The 17692-nt window shown below is 34.9% G+C and overlaps 1 protein-coding gene across 2 annotated transcripts in view; it reads right to left on the minus strand.

Moving 5' to 3' along the window:
• LOC149538775 (polyketide cyclase/dehydrase/lipid transporter) overlaps nucleotides 1–17692 on the minus strand; it is a 249549-nt gene that overhangs the window by 129443 nt on the left and 102414 nt on the right. For both annotated transcript variants that reach the window (XM_089800099.1, XM_089800098.1), the window contains exon 6: nucleotides 16668–16734. In XM_089800099.1, the coding sequence (XP_089656225.1) occupies nucleotides 16668–16734 (67 nt within the window). The remainder of the gene's footprint in view (nucleotides 1–16667; nucleotides 16735–17692) is intronic.

Here is a 17692-nt window from a genome sequence, read left to right on the forward strand (position 1 = left end):
CCCAGAATCAGGATTTATAAATGCATTTACATATGGTGAAAACTCATTATTTTTAACTTGTGTAAACGTGTAATCGTGGTTTAGAAGTCCAATTACATATTTGGGAAATATAGTTGGGCAAATTTGGAGATGGAATGAGGATGAAGGCTAGAAATGTGAATGGAAACTTGCATTCTTTGAGACAACTTTCATCATTTTCTTCAGAAACTTGCTCTCTAAAAGCACCAAAGACAAGCAAAAACAAACAAAAATATTTACAAAACAAGAAAAAGAGAAGAAAAACATGCATGTTGCTTTGACCCAAAATGAAGACTTTCAAACACCTCAAGCTTGCAAGTAATTTTGTCTTTGAGAGGAAGAACCTTTTTGCATTTACAAGGAATAGGAGTTTGAATTTATTTGTGTTTAAGAACAAAAATCTAGGGTTGTTAATGAGCAAATGGAAGAGAAAGAGAAAAAGAATGCATCAAATATGCAACAAGATCTAAAAAGGCAAACAAAATAAAGTCACTTGGAGAGAAAAGAAAAAAACTTGGAGAAAAGATGAAGTTGGGATGAAACTCTCATCTCTAAATTGGGTTTCGAATGCATTTGCATGTTGCAAGCAAAACTTTTAAATCTCCTTCATTCCCAACCATAAATCAGGTCTCTTGATGCACTTTACACATTTAAATGATATGCAAGTGATGTGTCTAAGTGCAAAGCACACTTTTGGCTTGGCATTGCCCACTTAAATGATATGCAATTGAAACACCTAAGTGCAGATCACACTTTCACTTCATACATATCACAGTTTTGGGCACGATTTACACGTTGCCTTTGAATGTTTATGCCAATTGGACTTTTTGAGGCACTTCACACATTTATCTTTTGTATGAAACGTGCAAGTAAAATACCAATCACACTTTTAGACTTGAACTAAACATTCCATATTGTATAAAACTGAGCAGCCAAGAGGCAAATCATGGTTTTCAAAATGAAATGCATATTGCATAAAAGTGGAGTTGCCTTAATGTTTCTATGATGCATATGCAATCACACTTAACAAGTGCGGTTACATTTTCTTTTCAATACAAAATAATGGACAACAAAAATGGTTTTGGAAGGACAAGTTGTTTTGCATGGAAACAAGCCAAATCGTGGTTTCTGAGTTTGTTTGCATATTGCATATGAAGGAAAAATTAATGTAATATGTAATGTGCTTCAAGAAATGCGATTTGGTGCTTGAAAAGAGAGCATTTGAAGCCAAATCGCACTTCTAAACTTCATTTTCATATTTAAATAATAGTAAAATGCACTTTTCATATGCATTTTCATATTCACTTGCATGCATATGTTATTGACTTATTTTAACTTGCTTTTTCACTTGTTTTCTATTTTGCACATATCTAATTGTTTCACGTAAGTGAAATCGCACCTTTTGGGGCCTATTACACATTACATATAAAAGTCCATGCATAATGTGTTAATGGATTGACAAAGTGCACTTTTCACTTAAGTGATTTAAGTTATAACTTGAAGTGCATGTGCAATATGTAAAGAGGTTCAAAGTGCACTTTATAATTGAACTGATTTAAGTTATAACTTAAAAGATCACAAAGTGCACTTTATAATTGAACTGATTTAAGTTATAACTTAAAAATCACAAAGTGCAACTTTATAACTCATTAACACATTCAAAAGTGACTTTAATACATCAAAAAGTGCATCATAACAACAAAACAAAAAGATTTAAAGTTTTAACTATGCAATCGGGGTTCTAAAGTCTTATTACACATCCACTTAAACCTTAATATCTTTTGATTGACAGACCCCATTAAGTCCTAAGATAGCTCAAAACGAGCCTATAACCGAAAGCAAGAGATTGAAGAAAACAAAAAGACCGAAACAATAAAAAAATGCAAAAAATAAAATGCATAAAAGGACTTTGAAGGCCTAAAATATCCAGCATATGACATTAAATTCGACAAGTCTAACTAAGCTTTCAAAACAAAGAAAACTTGAAGAGAACCTTCAATAAAAGGATTCACACTACGAATTAGGAAGGATTTATTTCCAATTTTTGCAAATCATATAATGAATCAACTTAGAGAAATTTGAAACTTTAAATGTCAAAGTTTCATTGTGTTGCCTCCATTTTGTGATCACAAAATGGAGGACAAGACATTTCATACGAAACTAGATTATCAAAGAAATCTGAATCAATGATCATTCTACAAACTTTACTTTGGCTCTTACATTGTGTCCTAGATTGATACCTTTGGTTGTACAAGTTGCTGCAATGAACCCCTTCTAAACATGAGGAAATCTCCATCCATGAGTAGATCTGCAATCCCAATCTTCATTTCTTCTACCTCTTCTTGGGCTAAATGTACTCTCCTCTCATTGTTCTTATTCTGCTGCTCCATCTTTGGACACTTGAAAGATGGATGTCTCACCTCATTACATGTGAAGCACCTCCCTATAAAGATATTGGATCCTCTACTTGCTCCAAATCTGCCTCCACCTCTATATCCCCCTCTTAGTTGTAAAATTGCTTCATTGCCCTTTTTTTTGTCAGCTTGACTCTAATTTTCTTGGGTAGGTCTGCTGCCCCTACCTCTGTTTGTACCACCTCTACTACTGCCACCTTGTCTCTCTTGTTTTCTTTTCACTCTCCTCTCTTCCCTTATAGCCAACTGAAACCATTCACTTAGGATCTTAGGTACACTCAATCCTATCTCATGTTGCAAGTTGTATCTTAGGCCATTATGATACTTTGCAACTTTCTCATCCTCATCCTCTAATACTAAACTTGTGATCACTCAGTATAGGACCTAACATCCATGTCCTTTTGCTTCAAGTTTTATATCGTCCCTTTGGTTTGGATAGAAAAATCTGAAGGAATAAATTGTTCCTTCATCATGGACTTCATCCTACCCCATGTTGAGGTTTTGGTCATCCCCCTTTCTCTTCTTTGCATCTGCACACTGCTCCACCAAGTTAGAGCAAAACTCCTTAGCCCAACTTTAGCAAACTTCACCATTTTCTCTTCCTCCATGTCTTTCAGCTCAAAGAAATTTTCAAGGGATTCTACCCACTCTAGCACTTCTTTGTTGTCCAATATACCATGGTAAATAGGTAGATCTATAGGAGCTCTACTCACAATTCCTTGTACTGCCTTCAGGATTCTGATTGTTCTCCTTTCTTCCATGTCTACTTCTTCTTCTTGCCTTCTTCCTCTAGGAATTTCTTCACCTGCCCTCTCTTCTTCAACATACTCTTCATATGGTCACTTTTTGGACCTCTTCTAGCCCCTCTCTCCAATGCTTCTATCCTTGCAATCAAGGCTGCATCCTCCCTTCTCATTTGTCTCATTTCGCTATCTTTTGCTACTTCTTGTTCCCTTCTTTCTCTCAACTCCCTTTGTCTATTCTCCAAGGTCTCTCTCAATTCTTGATTCTCTCTTGCAATTTTCCCTTTAGGAGGCATCTTCTCAATCACTTTTAGCTTCTAAGAAAAACAACTTTTTAGTGATCCCTACAGGACATACACTCTGCTTTGATACCACTATGATGCAAAGGAAATTGTGCACAAAACACTTCAAATGATTATTTCTTTTAATCTTCCCAAAATGAATATGAACCCCTTCAAGGTACACTAGGTTCCCAAATAGAAACACTTCACCAAAAGACTCAATTAGTCTCCCAAGTCCAAATCAACTTGACCAATGCATCCTAGACCCAAAATTCACACATTTCTATCATTTGGTCATATTAACCCCTGTTATATACTGGTCCTATTGTCCTTATCAGGACCATTAGGACCTACATTTAAATTACATTTATCTTTGTGTCCAAATGCCATGATTTTCCTTAGCCCATCCCAACTAGATCTTCAAATCCCTTGTCACATTCTTTGTGCCTCAGTGTCTTCATATATCTCCTTTCTCCATCAGGTGCTCCTACACTAGCCTTCATCTTTGTTAGAGTGGGGTTGTCATTGCACCAAAAGACCGATCTATCAATGCCCAATACAACCACTCAACTTATAGTACACAGGAAACAGTTAAGCCCTTGTCATGAACCCTGAGAGGAGCATTGAACAAATTTCTAACAATCTCCCCCTCAGCATTACCCAAGGGTCTGAGGATTTGAACTTGTGACCAAGCTCTGATACCACTTGTTAGAGTGGGGTTGTTGTTGTACCAAAAGATCGATCTATCAATGCTCAATACAACCACTCAACTTATAGTAAACAGGAAGCAGTTAAGCCCTTGTCACGAATCCCGAGGGGAGCATTGAACAAATTTCTTTCAATCTCCCACACTTGTGCTAAGATTGATCCAAATCCATCAAACAGAGACAGGTTCACCTTGCCTAACTTTCTTTTGAGGTCATCTTTAAAGTAACCACGGTTGCCACCACTAGAGTACCTCATTCTCAACTCAACATAATCTTTGTAAAATATATTCCCCCTCCACTTTCACATTCCTCCAATCTTCCTATAACTGTTCTTGCATTTCTTGGAAGGTTGGTTCACATTCTCTATGTAGTGCTCCAATCGTTGGAAAACATTAGCATCAAGAGCCAAGTACATGAGGGATAAGGGTTTTCCCTTCCTGTAACCAAATTGTCACTATGCCCATTTAGCATTCAACCAATTTTCATCATGTTTCCTCCATGAGTCTTTGAGTGTCATTGATCTGGACCTAATTTCTAGTGAGCTCTTAGCAGAGTCGTGACTTCTCCAGTAGGGTCTTATGTATACCCCATTCTACCAATAAGTGACACCACCTTCTTTTCCTAGTAAAAACTTGCATTCACATCAACTAGGTTGTCAAAATCACCAACTCTGATACCACTGTAATGTTCCTAACCATCAAGATTTGACTGCTCCAAGCATGCTAGTGACAAACAGCCAAAGGCTTGATCGTATAGTAATATGGCATAGCATACAATAGACCAAGTTGCTCATACGACAATAGCAGTGGTGCACAACTGATTAGCAAGGTTGTACAACGTACGACAACAGAAGTCATTGTATGACATAAACAATCCGTCCATATAGTGTTGGGATAGAGAGTTGTATGACTAGCTAGGCCAAAGGTCGTACGATACAACAAGCAACCGTACAAGGTGTAATAGCTTGGTTGTGTGGTAGGTGAGGAGATTTACTGTACAATGGAAGGGGGCTATTGGTAGCGTACAGGCAAGAAGTATGAATGGTGTACTCAGGTAGAAAATGTATGGGCAGTACAGTTACTAAAAGAGATTGTGTCATGTGATGGGAGTACAGGGAAATGGGTAGTGTCAAATGAGTTCAATTGTTTGCCCAAAATGCTTTGTCACATATATAAACTTAAGCAACACGCAAATTATCATAGAATTCGTATTGTTAGATAGAATAATGCCAAATATGCCAATTCTGACAAAAGTAATTATTAAATCTACATGTTGACATTCCAACCAGACCCAAAACAAGAAAGCAAAGAAGAATAGGGTGAGGGATTAGTCCCACTAAAATTGTGTTAGCCAAATGGGGAAGATCTTTCACTTCTAAAATGGAAAAACAAAGCAAAATTTCAGCTGAAATTCACAATATAACAAAATAATTCAAATTGCATACTAAAACATCCTACATGCTAGTCATAAATACCCCATCGGAGGAGAACTTTGAAGGTGCACAAAAAGTGTTGATACTGCAACAAACAACTACAACCAAAAATAAAAGATGAGCCCAAGGTATACATAAATCAATCAAGACCCTAAAACACAAATATTATTATTTATTTTATTTAACGATGGGAACATTACCAAGAGAATGGCCACACTCAAAAAATAAAGGATCGAGAGTTGTATTGAAAATCTGGAAACATCTCAAGGGAGAATAACTAAAGGGAGTAGTGTCGAGTTCATCAATTGCTTTTCTTGTTGTATGAACCATATTGTCGGGAGTAGAATCAAGAGGTTACAAAGAGCAAGTCTATTGTTTGAGCGAGGTTTCCAAGACTCGGGTAAAAAACCCATTGACCCAATCAGCCACACTCATAGATTTCTTCGAAGGAGCCTGTAGCTATAGAGATAAACCCAAGCATTATTGGCATTGCATGGAATTAGGGAAAAATATTGATGTTGACCCCTTCTGCCAGAAATGGTGTGAAGCCATTTGATACATGCAGTGAAGTTATCAGGCTAGAGTTGAAATTGATATTTTATAATTAATCTCACCAAGCGTGGAACAAAAAGATAATTGAGAGAGTTGCTTACACATGTGCTGATACATTTTGAAGGGAAATGTTTGTTTTCATCTTAAGAAATGTCATTTGGTTTGTTGGATGTAGTGGAAAATAATATTTTGCAAAGTGTGAACATTTGACGAGACATATATCTTATTTATCATTGTGTCTTTGTTTATGTATTGCAGGAAACGTATGGATAGGGTAAAGATTGTATCATTTGATTCATCTAACACTGCATTCCTGTAAGTAAACAGAAGATCCTAAAGTTGTTCTCAAAGGACACTCATAACATGAAATTATATGTGTTGTGTGTTTTTTGAGAGAAACCTTAGTTGATGGAAAAGTGTTGGTCTCAAATCTAAAGTTTCAATTGAAGACTTTGACATCTCTATCAATAAAAAGATGTCTAATAGATTTCTTACTCTTACAAACATTTCGGATACAACTTACATTTGATGCTTCTTTTTGCTAGAAGATCTGGACGAATTTCAGACCCAACAATAATAATATGAGGAATTTAAGGTTATATCGAGCACACATTGATCATCGTAATAGCACAACAAAGTATAAAGAGACACATTAAGCTATTGTGTGTTAATTACCTGACTTTCTGACTAAAGCATAAGTTTAAGACTAGAAACATATTAAACAATATATGCCAGTATCACTGTTGCTCTGTAAAACGACTTTCACTAGATCCATCACCAAAAATCAACAAGCCAAGTCACTGTATTAATTTCTATAATGTAAATTAAGAGTTAGATAAGGATACTTAATCTTGTTGTCTCTTAGTCTACTATTCGCTTTCAGGAATTTGTATTCTCAAAGTTTAGTGCATATCTAGTATACTTTTTGTTATTCTGGCAATACTATTCAATGGAAACTCAATAAACCTATACAATTGCATCAAACATCCAAACTGAAACTTATACAATTCAAAAACAAGCCAATGTGTCCTAGATTGGGCAAGATTCTTGTAGCTATTATAACAGTTTTTAGCAAAACAAGTGCAAATAGTTTGACCAAATTACAAGGCAGATTTAGTTTCAGAACAGGGTTTTCTTAGTGACATAATAATTAAACCAACGGAAAATCTGAAAAGCATTGTTTTGTCAAGCGACATTCAATGATAATCAGCCATGGGACTTACAGAAAGAAGAAGAAACAGGGAATCAGTTGTATATCATTGGATTGCAATTGAAGTCCACAAAACCTCTAGATGGTCTTCTTTCTAAGTTGGAAGAATTGGATTCATGTTTATCCAAAGTGTATCAGTTTGATTGGAGGTTATTCAATTGGACTTTGCAGCCCTCGATGCTTGCTATAGTCCAGCACATGTTAATGGAGCATTGACATGAAGATGTGAGACTAATGGTTGCTTCTTCTCTCAGTGAAATCATCAAAATAACAGCTCCTATTGCACCTTATAATGATAACATATTGAAGAAGGTTTTATAACTGATAGTGGGTAGCTTGTGTAGATTACATGATGTCAAGAGTCCTACCTTTGGTAAGAGGGCTACAACTTTGGAGATTATAGAAAAAGCTAGATTTTTTATCATGTTGGATCTCAATGGTGAATTAATGATTCTATAGATGTTTCAATGTTTCTTAAGTAAATATAGGAAGCATCATCCAAACAATATGAGGGTGGCTTTCCTGCAAACCATTATGTCCATAATCTTAGATGAGAATAACGATATTTGTAAGTAGCTACAGTCAGATTTCATTTCAATTTGGAAAGGGGAGAATAAAATCTCGCCCATAGAATATGACCTCTCAAGTAAACTGATTGAGAATAAGGTTAAAGGTTCAAGGAGTTTATGACTGAAAATGAGCTAATATCAGTAGTCAAACAGGTTGCGAGATCTCTGAAAATGAACAAGAACCAAATGAGAAGAGAGCAGATTTGCCTTACCTAACAGAAGACTTGGTCACTTGAACATGTTAGAAGTATTATACAGGGAGAAGATATAATACAACCAAGTGCTCTTGAAAATATAGCCTTGAATTGATGAAGGCACAAAGGAAAATAGTGGCATGTCCCCTTTTCTAGCCAGTGAGTTTTGTTGCGCCATTAGCCCATTTTGCCTTGGTCCCATGGGCAAGCCACGTTTTCTATACAATTAGAGTAGTTAATAGACAAGGCGATTTCAATTGCGGGCTAATCAGGATTGGTTTAGTGGGGTTTCCAGACACTTATTATTTTTTGTTAAGTCAGCACGCTCACCATTCTTCGCATTTCAAGGTTGAACTAGGAGCGTCTTGTTGAGACCTTTCTGGCAGGCTATTCCACATGCATATCTGAGTCCATTTGATTAGAGAATTCAATTCTTTAAGATTTATTTGATTTAATATAAAGTGACTTTATAACTTAAGCTCATATTGTTGATGTCACTTTATTGTCTATGGGTACTTCATTTCCTTAAGTGGGGAAAAAGTATTATTTTAAAAAGGAAATTAAAAAACAGAAAGGGGGAATGCAAAGTCGCCTATTTTTTTTTTAAAGGGAAGGAGCTAATTCCAACATGCTTGGTTATTGGATTTTAGAACAGTTTTCTCTTGGAGAAACTTGGAAGTAAGCTGCTTTCATTTTCCAAATCAGCTTTAAGGACAGAAACCCTCTAGCCAAACAATGGTGGATAAGAACCCATTGTTCGTGGGAGACATCATTTCATATATCCTACTTGTGCTTACACTTATTGTTATTGTCCAATCTAATTGTCTTTTCTATATTTAAGATCGGAAAACATTACCTTATTGTATTGCTGGTTTTTATAATACAATAGAAAATCTGAAGTTGTTTTTGAACTAAGTATTTTAATCTACTGCTGGTTTATATTGCTAGTTGTATTTGCATGAGCTTTCTATTGTATTCAGAAATTTGTTTTAAGAAAAAATTGGGAGAATATCCATTCGGGATATAATACAAATAGTTTACAACCAGCTGAGGTGGCACAGGTGAGGAGTATTCGAAGCTACTTGTTGGTGACTTGCAGATCTATCTTAATAGAACATATGAAAAGAAAACATTCATTGAGGAATCCACACATGAAGATTGCAAATCACCAGCTATAGAAGCAAGGGTGATGGTAGTATTGCTCCCTTAGTTGAAGACAAATCAGAAAATTTGACAAATGACAACCCATATCCCTTAGATGAGAGCAAAACCTTTATGACTACAAGATTCAATGGACATGTTAATAGTTACGGAAGAGAAGCTTGTACAAGTGTTAACAAGGGCAGATGATTCTTACAAACACACTAAAGATCTTATGTGGAAGACAAAAATGGATGAGATACAAAAATGAATTGCATGTGGTGTTACTAGTTCTCAATTGCACACCATCAAAGAAGCATTCAAAAGAATCTAATCAGACTACTTGCAGCTGTTAATGGATAGGGATTGTTGGGTGGATATTTTGCATCCGACAATTTTGGGTAAAAATCCAGTCACAAAATAGGATGACTAGCCATAGCGTGTGAGACATCGTCTCTCCTACCTTAAAGGGAAGGCTCCCCCTTCTCACCGTTCCTTGGATCAACTCAAGGTAAGCAAAAAGTCGAGAGATTTTTATAAAATGGGTGTTACCAATATCATTTCTTCTTATCTTTCAAAAAAGAATTCACTTACTCGTGGAGCGAATAATGGGCAGGGTGAATCTCTAACTACACTTCTATCAAGAGCTGGAAACAGTGATACCAATAAATCTTCATTAACTAAAAGGCTAGCTAAAATAGTACCGGTTTGGCTCTAAGTCCAGTTGTATTTCTATATGAAAAGCTTTACAAATAGGGCACAAAGACTCCTCAAAGTAAGAATACTTAACTATTATGCGAATTAAGAAAGAAGTATAAGCTACAGACAAAGCTTCTAGCTCTATATTTCCACAACCGCTCTCAATCAAAGCTTTGGCTCCTATTGCTTCTTAAATCACTATGCTCTTTTATTGAACACACAATAATAACATGAATCACAAATTACAATCAAAGCTTCTAATTTGCTCTATCACAATTGCTTCCAGTCAAAGCTTCTAATCCAATTGCTTCTTTTATTCACTTGTCTCCCAAATTCGTACTACACAATCAAAGTTATGCTTGCGCAAATGAGGTAGAGCTTTCTTTCATACAACAAAAGATAATTTTTACAATGAGGGGGCACTCCTTTATATAGGCATAGGAATTGAGACAAAGATGAAGGAAAAAGTGGGAGCAACTCAACTAACTTTGACCTAGTCTAACTAAAAGAGAAATTATAGGGTTACATGCAACTGCACATGCAACTTGCATTACATCTTTTCATGCACATGCAACTCGCATTACATGTAATTACATCCTTTCATGCAATGCATCCTCTCCAACTACAAACATAAAAGAAGAAGAAAGATGGAAGAGAAGGAAACAATCCTAGGGATTGTTCTGAAGGGCCTTGTACTTGATGATGCAATCTCGGATGATCAGAGGATTGGGAGTTCCTGTACTTTGTACCACTACATTCACCTTCATAACCATGGTGTTGCGTCTTTTGATAACCTCTGACTTTGATGAATTGTCTGTTGTCATTTGAAAACTTGATGTGATCCAGCTTTTCTCGCTCAAGTTGTTGTGAATTCTCCTTTGTAGATCAGCACAAACTGGAGTCTCTGACATGTTGAAAACCTTCTCAGTGGTGTCCGGATGTAAACTCGAAACAACTTTCCATCAGCACCTTTAACTTTTCTTTTTAAGAAAAGTTCTTGGAAGGATGGAAATGCTTTAAAACATGAAAGTGGAATGCATGGGAATGCGTGCAAATGAAGATTGTTGATTTTCAAATGTGACTTAGGGTTTTCAAGATGTTATTATATGGAACATGACTACATGTAAATGTAACATGTAATAAGGGATGAAGGATGAGATGGAATGCGAATGCGGATAAAGGATGAGCTTTTACATGTAAGTGCGAATGGAAGATGAGGTGCAAAGCATGGAAGGATGCGGAAACATGTATTTGCTCATGAAGGTGCAAATGCATATGAAGAATTGGAAATGGAAAATGGAAGCGGGACAATGAACTTTATAGTCATCTTTGGTGAAAACAGGAAGTCAAAGTACATGGAAGATGAAAATGATATCATTTTAACTTTTCAAGAACTGACTTTAAGTCAAAATTGGAGTTTTGAGATGCAATTACACAATGCTTTTCGTGTAATCGTGTCATGCGAATGAATGCGAAAAGTGAGATGAGTCAAAATGGAAGTGGAAAATGGGATTACATGCATGTACGGATGGTGAATGAGATGGAAACATGTAATCGCATTTGTCGGATGAGATGTGAAGTGCTGTGACATGGAAGATGAAAGTGGAACGTGATGATGCTTTCATATGAAATGAAACAAGTTCTTGGGAAAGAACTTTGTAATTTCTCCAAGTGGAGAAAACCGACAAGCAAGCACAAAACACAAAAAACAAAAGAAACAACGTACCTTTGGAAAAAGACTCAAATATACTAAGAGGCAATGCACTTCAAAACTCAAATTCAAAATTGGGACTTGGGAAAGAACCAAAAACAAGAAAATGAATAAAAACTTCATATTTAAAGGAAATATGCACATTCCATGGCAAAGATTTTCACAAATAGCAACCATCAAGTAATTTCATGCATAAAATCAGCAAGATAAGCATGAATTTAAAGCAAGAAAGAAAGAGTCTACTTACATGAAGATAAAGTGTCAGAATGAAGGAAAAAGATGCTCCAATGTTTGAAAAATTCTCCAAAAATGGCAAGACTTTTTCCAACCTTGCAAATTCGAATGGGAAAGGGCAGCAAATAAGGAGAAGTTATTGGGAGATGCCAAAACGTGCCCTAAAAACACTGGATATTCCAACATTTTTGAATGTTCATGTTTGCAAGACGTTTTTGGCAAAAAACGTTTTTTCTCATGTTGCAAGATCAAAACGTTTTGATCATTAAACTCCAAAACATGAACTTCAATGCAATGTAATCCCCAAAATATGCCAAATTGATTTGGTTGGGAGGAAAAAAATGCATCAAAAATGGATTTTTTTGCAAATTTCTTCAAAAACGTGATCCATTATGAAGCTTTCAAAAACATTTTTGAGGTAAATGAATCCATTTTGGAAGCAAGAGAAATCATTGCCATCTAAAAACATCTCCAACGAAACAATCTCATGCAAATCCATTGAGAAATACTCAAGTTATGACCAAAAATGGAGGTATTTGGAGTTCTCTTCAAAAACATACCCTAGGATTGAGCTCCAAAAACAATTTTCAGCATGTTAAATCCATTCTTGATACAAGGAAATTCATTGCCAAGTAAAAGTGCCTTTAATGGAGAAGATTTCATACAAATACACCAAGTAAATCTCTTACAATGAGCAAAATCGGGTTCTTGGGGAGCAAATGCATGCATTCTTTCAAAATCAGACTTTTTAGAGGGCCCAACACATTTTAAAACATGCTTTTGATCAAAATCGGACCTTTTTTGGGAGCATAGCATGTTTTAAAATATGCATCCAAGTAAAATTGCACTTTTTGTTGGAGAACGCATATTTTACAATGCAACTTACCTTTTAGATGTTTAGACATAAAAACTTCACTTTTCATGTCATAGCATCAAAAAGGTCCACTTATGATGAACTTTTGATGTAATGGCATCAAAAAGGTCTACCGAAGTAACTTTATATGGAGTGGCATATAAAAAGTCCACTTTTGATGGATTTTACATGTTATTGCATATAAAATGTCCACTTATGAAGACTTTTAAATTATTTAATTCACTTAAAATTATAAAAATGTTACAAAATGGGTCATAAACAATATTTATTTATCATATTATGAAATATAATACATAAACATCATTTTAAAGTAACATTTAAATAAACATTTGATTCCGAAAACCAAAAATCAAAATGAAACTATATAGTTATATAGTTACTTTAAGTGAAAATTTAAAAAGTAACTCAATTTAAAATTATTACGTAAAGTGCCCTATAGTCACTTTAAGTTATAAATCTAAAGTAAAAAGTAACTTAAAAACATAACAAAAAGTGAATATAATGTTATATTCTTCAAAAAGTGAAAGTCAAATTGAAAATATAACATCATATTTTTAATTCATGCTGTTGCACCTAAAATGTCCACTTTTGAGGCACTAAAATGGGCATAACTCTTGACTGGGAACACCGATTGACCTTTAGGTTAGATCGAATCGAAGGGAAAAGCGAAAGGCATGATAGGAGCAAAACCAAAGGACTAAAAACAAACAAATGCAAACTCAAAAGCAAAGAACGGATGATGAAGGCTTCAAAAATCAAGCAAAGGCTCAACAAAAAGCAAAACGAAAAAGACTTGACGAAGGCCTTAAGTAAAATGATTTGATATACGAATTGGAATGGATCGATCAATCGATCAACATCAAGCAATTGAATATCAAATTCAAGCTTAGAGAAACGCGAAACTAGCTTGAAAAAGTTTTGTGCTATTACCAACATTTTGTGGTGACAAAATGCAAGATAATAGGGATCTTACTTGAAATTTGGAGAAGATAAGGAAATTTAGGTTGATGATCTTTGTTACCAGCTCAGCATGGCCCATCTCTCTCTATACCAATCAGAATTTATCAGTTTGTTTTATCTACAAATGAAGGTCTAGAAGTAGGCACAGGGGAGATGATGATCAAACAAATAGTAGAGGGTGTGAATGAACTCTTCAGGGAAGAAATGGGACATATTGTCATCAAAAAACTACATACTAGAGACATCCAAAATGTTGACGAATGGACTAAAAATTTCAACAAAACTACACCTTGCAGTCTTGTCACATCTTTTGAAGGAGATTTAAGTGGTGTATCACCACCTTTGATTACTTGGGAAAGACATATGGCAAGCCAAGATATGGTGATTTGTGATGAGTCCAAAGAAAGTGTACAAGAAGAGTCTAAACTTCCAATTCAGGGCAGAAAAAGGTTTATCTTTACACTCACATGCAATTGTAGCTTTAACATAGAGAAACGAATATGCTCAAGGGTCTACAAGTGTTCGTAACCTTAGTACAAGTAGTGTCCATAATATTTTCAGTGGAAAGGTGTTTGAAATGAGTGAAGATATGACTCAAGGAGCCCCCAAAATTCTCTTTCTTATATCAATAGTTATATACCTTTACAATGTAATTGTTGTCAATTAGTATTGCACCTATAATGTGATGCAATGTCAAGCTAGCCTGTTGGAACATGAAAACTCTCAAGTTGTGGGTGGACCTAGATGAGAGTGAATCTTTGGGTGAAGGCCCATTTTCCCCTCACGAATCACCTAAAACTAAATATGAATGGGAAAAGTGATGGAAGGATATGATTTATGAAATTGAAACTTAAACTAATATGATGATGCACTGATGAATTTGGTAGACTTATAACCTCAACTTCTCAATACAACTCATTAAAGAACACTACAAATTCACAAAACAATCAGACAACCCTACAAAAGTAACTCTATGAAAAGCTTTGGTATCCTGATATCTGAAGAGGAAAACACTTGTTCACAGATTCAAAATCAAAACATGAAACCCAATCTCAAATCTATACTGTGGGATATCGAATCTGAATGCAAAATTCATAAGGAAATTGACTAAATAAAGGTTTAGAACATGATAATCGAAATTTCACAAATAGATGTTGAACACAAAGAACAATTGAGAAGGAATCAATCTTTGTATATGAATAATCAAGAAATCTCCTACAATCTACATGCTCAAACAATCAAGCACGATTTGTGAGGTGCAAAATCGTGACCAAAAGTCTTTGATGATGAGTGGCGGGATTGTGTGGATTATGTTTTGAGTTTCGCTAAGCCCACCACAAGCATGATTAGGTATGTTGATGCCAGTTGCCCATCTCTGGGTGAGGTTTATGATGGCATGGACTCCATGGTGGATAAAATACGAACAATAGTAGAGGTCAACACACATGACCCAATGGAAACATTTTCAAATTTGTGCAACAAATTATTGTTGATCATTAGAACAAAATGAACTCCCCCTTACATCTCTTAGCATTTTCTTTGTTGCCAAAGTATTATAGAAAAGAGTAATTTGAATTGCGATTAAGGGTGGCACCATATAAAGATGTGGAGGTTGTTACTAGCTGCAAGGTTGCATTTAGAAAGTTATTTTCAGATGATGAAATTAAAAATATTGTCTAAAGTGAGCTAGGCCGTTTTGTATCTTCAAAAAATCATGGTACTACGGTGCTACCACTCTTCATTCCATGCAAGATGAGTGTTGATGAGTGGTCATATGTACATGGTCACGAATCCATTTTTCTATAGCCTCTTGAAATTAAAAGCCTCTACCAAGTATGTCTCTTTTTTTTTCTCATTCAATGCTTCCATGCTATATATTCTTAACAAATCTTCCTTTTATGGTTTATATTTTAAGTTTTGATTATTGAACGATAAAATTAAATACTAGATGTTGTATGTAAAATCAACAGTTTGCAACTTCTTCTTTAGCCAAGCAGAAATGGAGTACACACTCCTCCATCCACTCAGTCAAGCACAATCGTTTCATTTGAGTGTAGAAAAATGTAGAAGAATGGCCTACATACGCTCTAACCTTCATCCATTATCACTTAAGAAACCTGAATACGGAGAGGGTGTAACAAGGAATTGGGATCTAGACCCTGAGTTTGCTGTTTTAGATGCTACAATTGCATGGCTTGCCCAACACTATATAGATGTCACAACTAGGAGTGGCAATCTAATTGGTTGTAGTTCAAATGAGGTTGAACCAAATGTTGACCTTGATGCTTCTAATGTAGATGAATATGGATATTAAATATGGATTGTAATTTGAATTTTCACCATATAATGACATTTTGAGACTACAATATTTCTTTTTAGCAAATTATGATAATGATATCATGAGATATTTAAGAAAATATTTATTGGCACTTAAGGATTTGAGTATCACTCTTGTATAGTCATATCTTATAATTTTGAACATATATATAGTTGTGTGTGTGTGTGTGTCTGTACCTGTACTTGTACCCAGGAAAACGATTCCATCCCACTATATCAAATTCTATAACCTATACCCAAATTGGCAAATTAGCTGAAAACAATAATTTCTATCTCAAAGATATTGGATCAGGTAAAGCAATATTTCCTTGCGATACTTGATTCTCTCACTTAACATTAACTATTCATTAGATATAGGTGATATGTTTCTATCAAATTTCTCTGTGTCCTTCAACATGTCACTTAGGTAGGCATATGTTGCACATTGCACTTAAAACTACTTCATTTGTTACTCATAGTTGGTATACATGATTTTTACTACATACATCATTGAATATAGAAGGAAAGGAAAGGCAATGTCACTGGTTCAAAGCTAAAATCAGAATTTGCAATATGTCAATTTTATCAACTCAATTCTAGTGACAAGAAATACCTGAAGAAGGCAAACTTTATTATTCTCTCTGGAAATGATCTTGCTAATAGCTAAGTTTGGAACAAAGCTGTGCATGCAAACACCAATAAATCAATGTGTCAAGATTTTCATAAATAAAAATTAAATAAATTGTTTTGTTTTAACAATTATGAAAAACTATTAACAAACATGTAACCCATAAAACTTTGGATACACTTGTAAAAGAAGACATGACATGGAAAACAACAATTTTAAGCAATCCAACTGTTTAAAAACTATCTATTGAGGTATTTTCATAGTAGAAGCAAAATTTATAGCGATAAGATATTAAAGCTAATTTGGATACAAATTTAAGATGAGAGCTTGGAATAGATTAAATGCCTTTGTGGCCATATGAGCTCAATGTCAGCACATAGCATCCTCTTTAAATTAGGAAATTGCACCAAGAATAGCTATGAAAAATTCCTTCTAAACCCATTCTTTAATCGAACTAATGCAAGAAAAAAAGACTCCTGCATACTTTCGAAGGCAAAAACATGGAGCCACTAAAACATACTAATCACTGTTCACAAAACATAATAAACATGGTAGTCACTATCCTCAAGACAACCATATTAGTTTATATTTGCTGACAATATATCTTATGTATAATCGGTGAATCTGCTTTTCACTTCAGTAGGCTTCAGACAGATTATTCTTAAACAACTTATACAGCCTATTTTAAGATCTAACTTTTATTTTGATCAAGAATTCTGATTACAATTTTCTTCATTTTTTTAAAAATAAATTTGTTAGAGGTATTATTGAAACTAATGTGTATTTAAGGTGCCTTACAAAATTTATGTGTGGTATATAGCTACACTAAATGCTATGCCTGGGTCAGTCTATTGATAACTTGTATAAGAACCTACCTATGTACTAGTAATCCATTACACGTGAGGGACAAACTGTTATTAAAGTTATCATTTCTAAGTGTTATGGACTATTGAAGCATCAAATTTATGAGAAAAAATGTAGGTGAATTTTTTATAGAATGCCACCTATCC

The sequence above is a fragment of the Cupressus sempervirens genome, chromosome 9 (assembly GCF_028749045.1).
Source record: "Cupressus sempervirens isolate cs-2001-9-10 chromosome 9, ASM2874904v1, whole genome shotgun sequence".
NCBI lineage: Eukaryota > Viridiplantae > Streptophyta > Pinopsida > Cupressales > Cupressaceae > Cupressus > Cupressus sempervirens.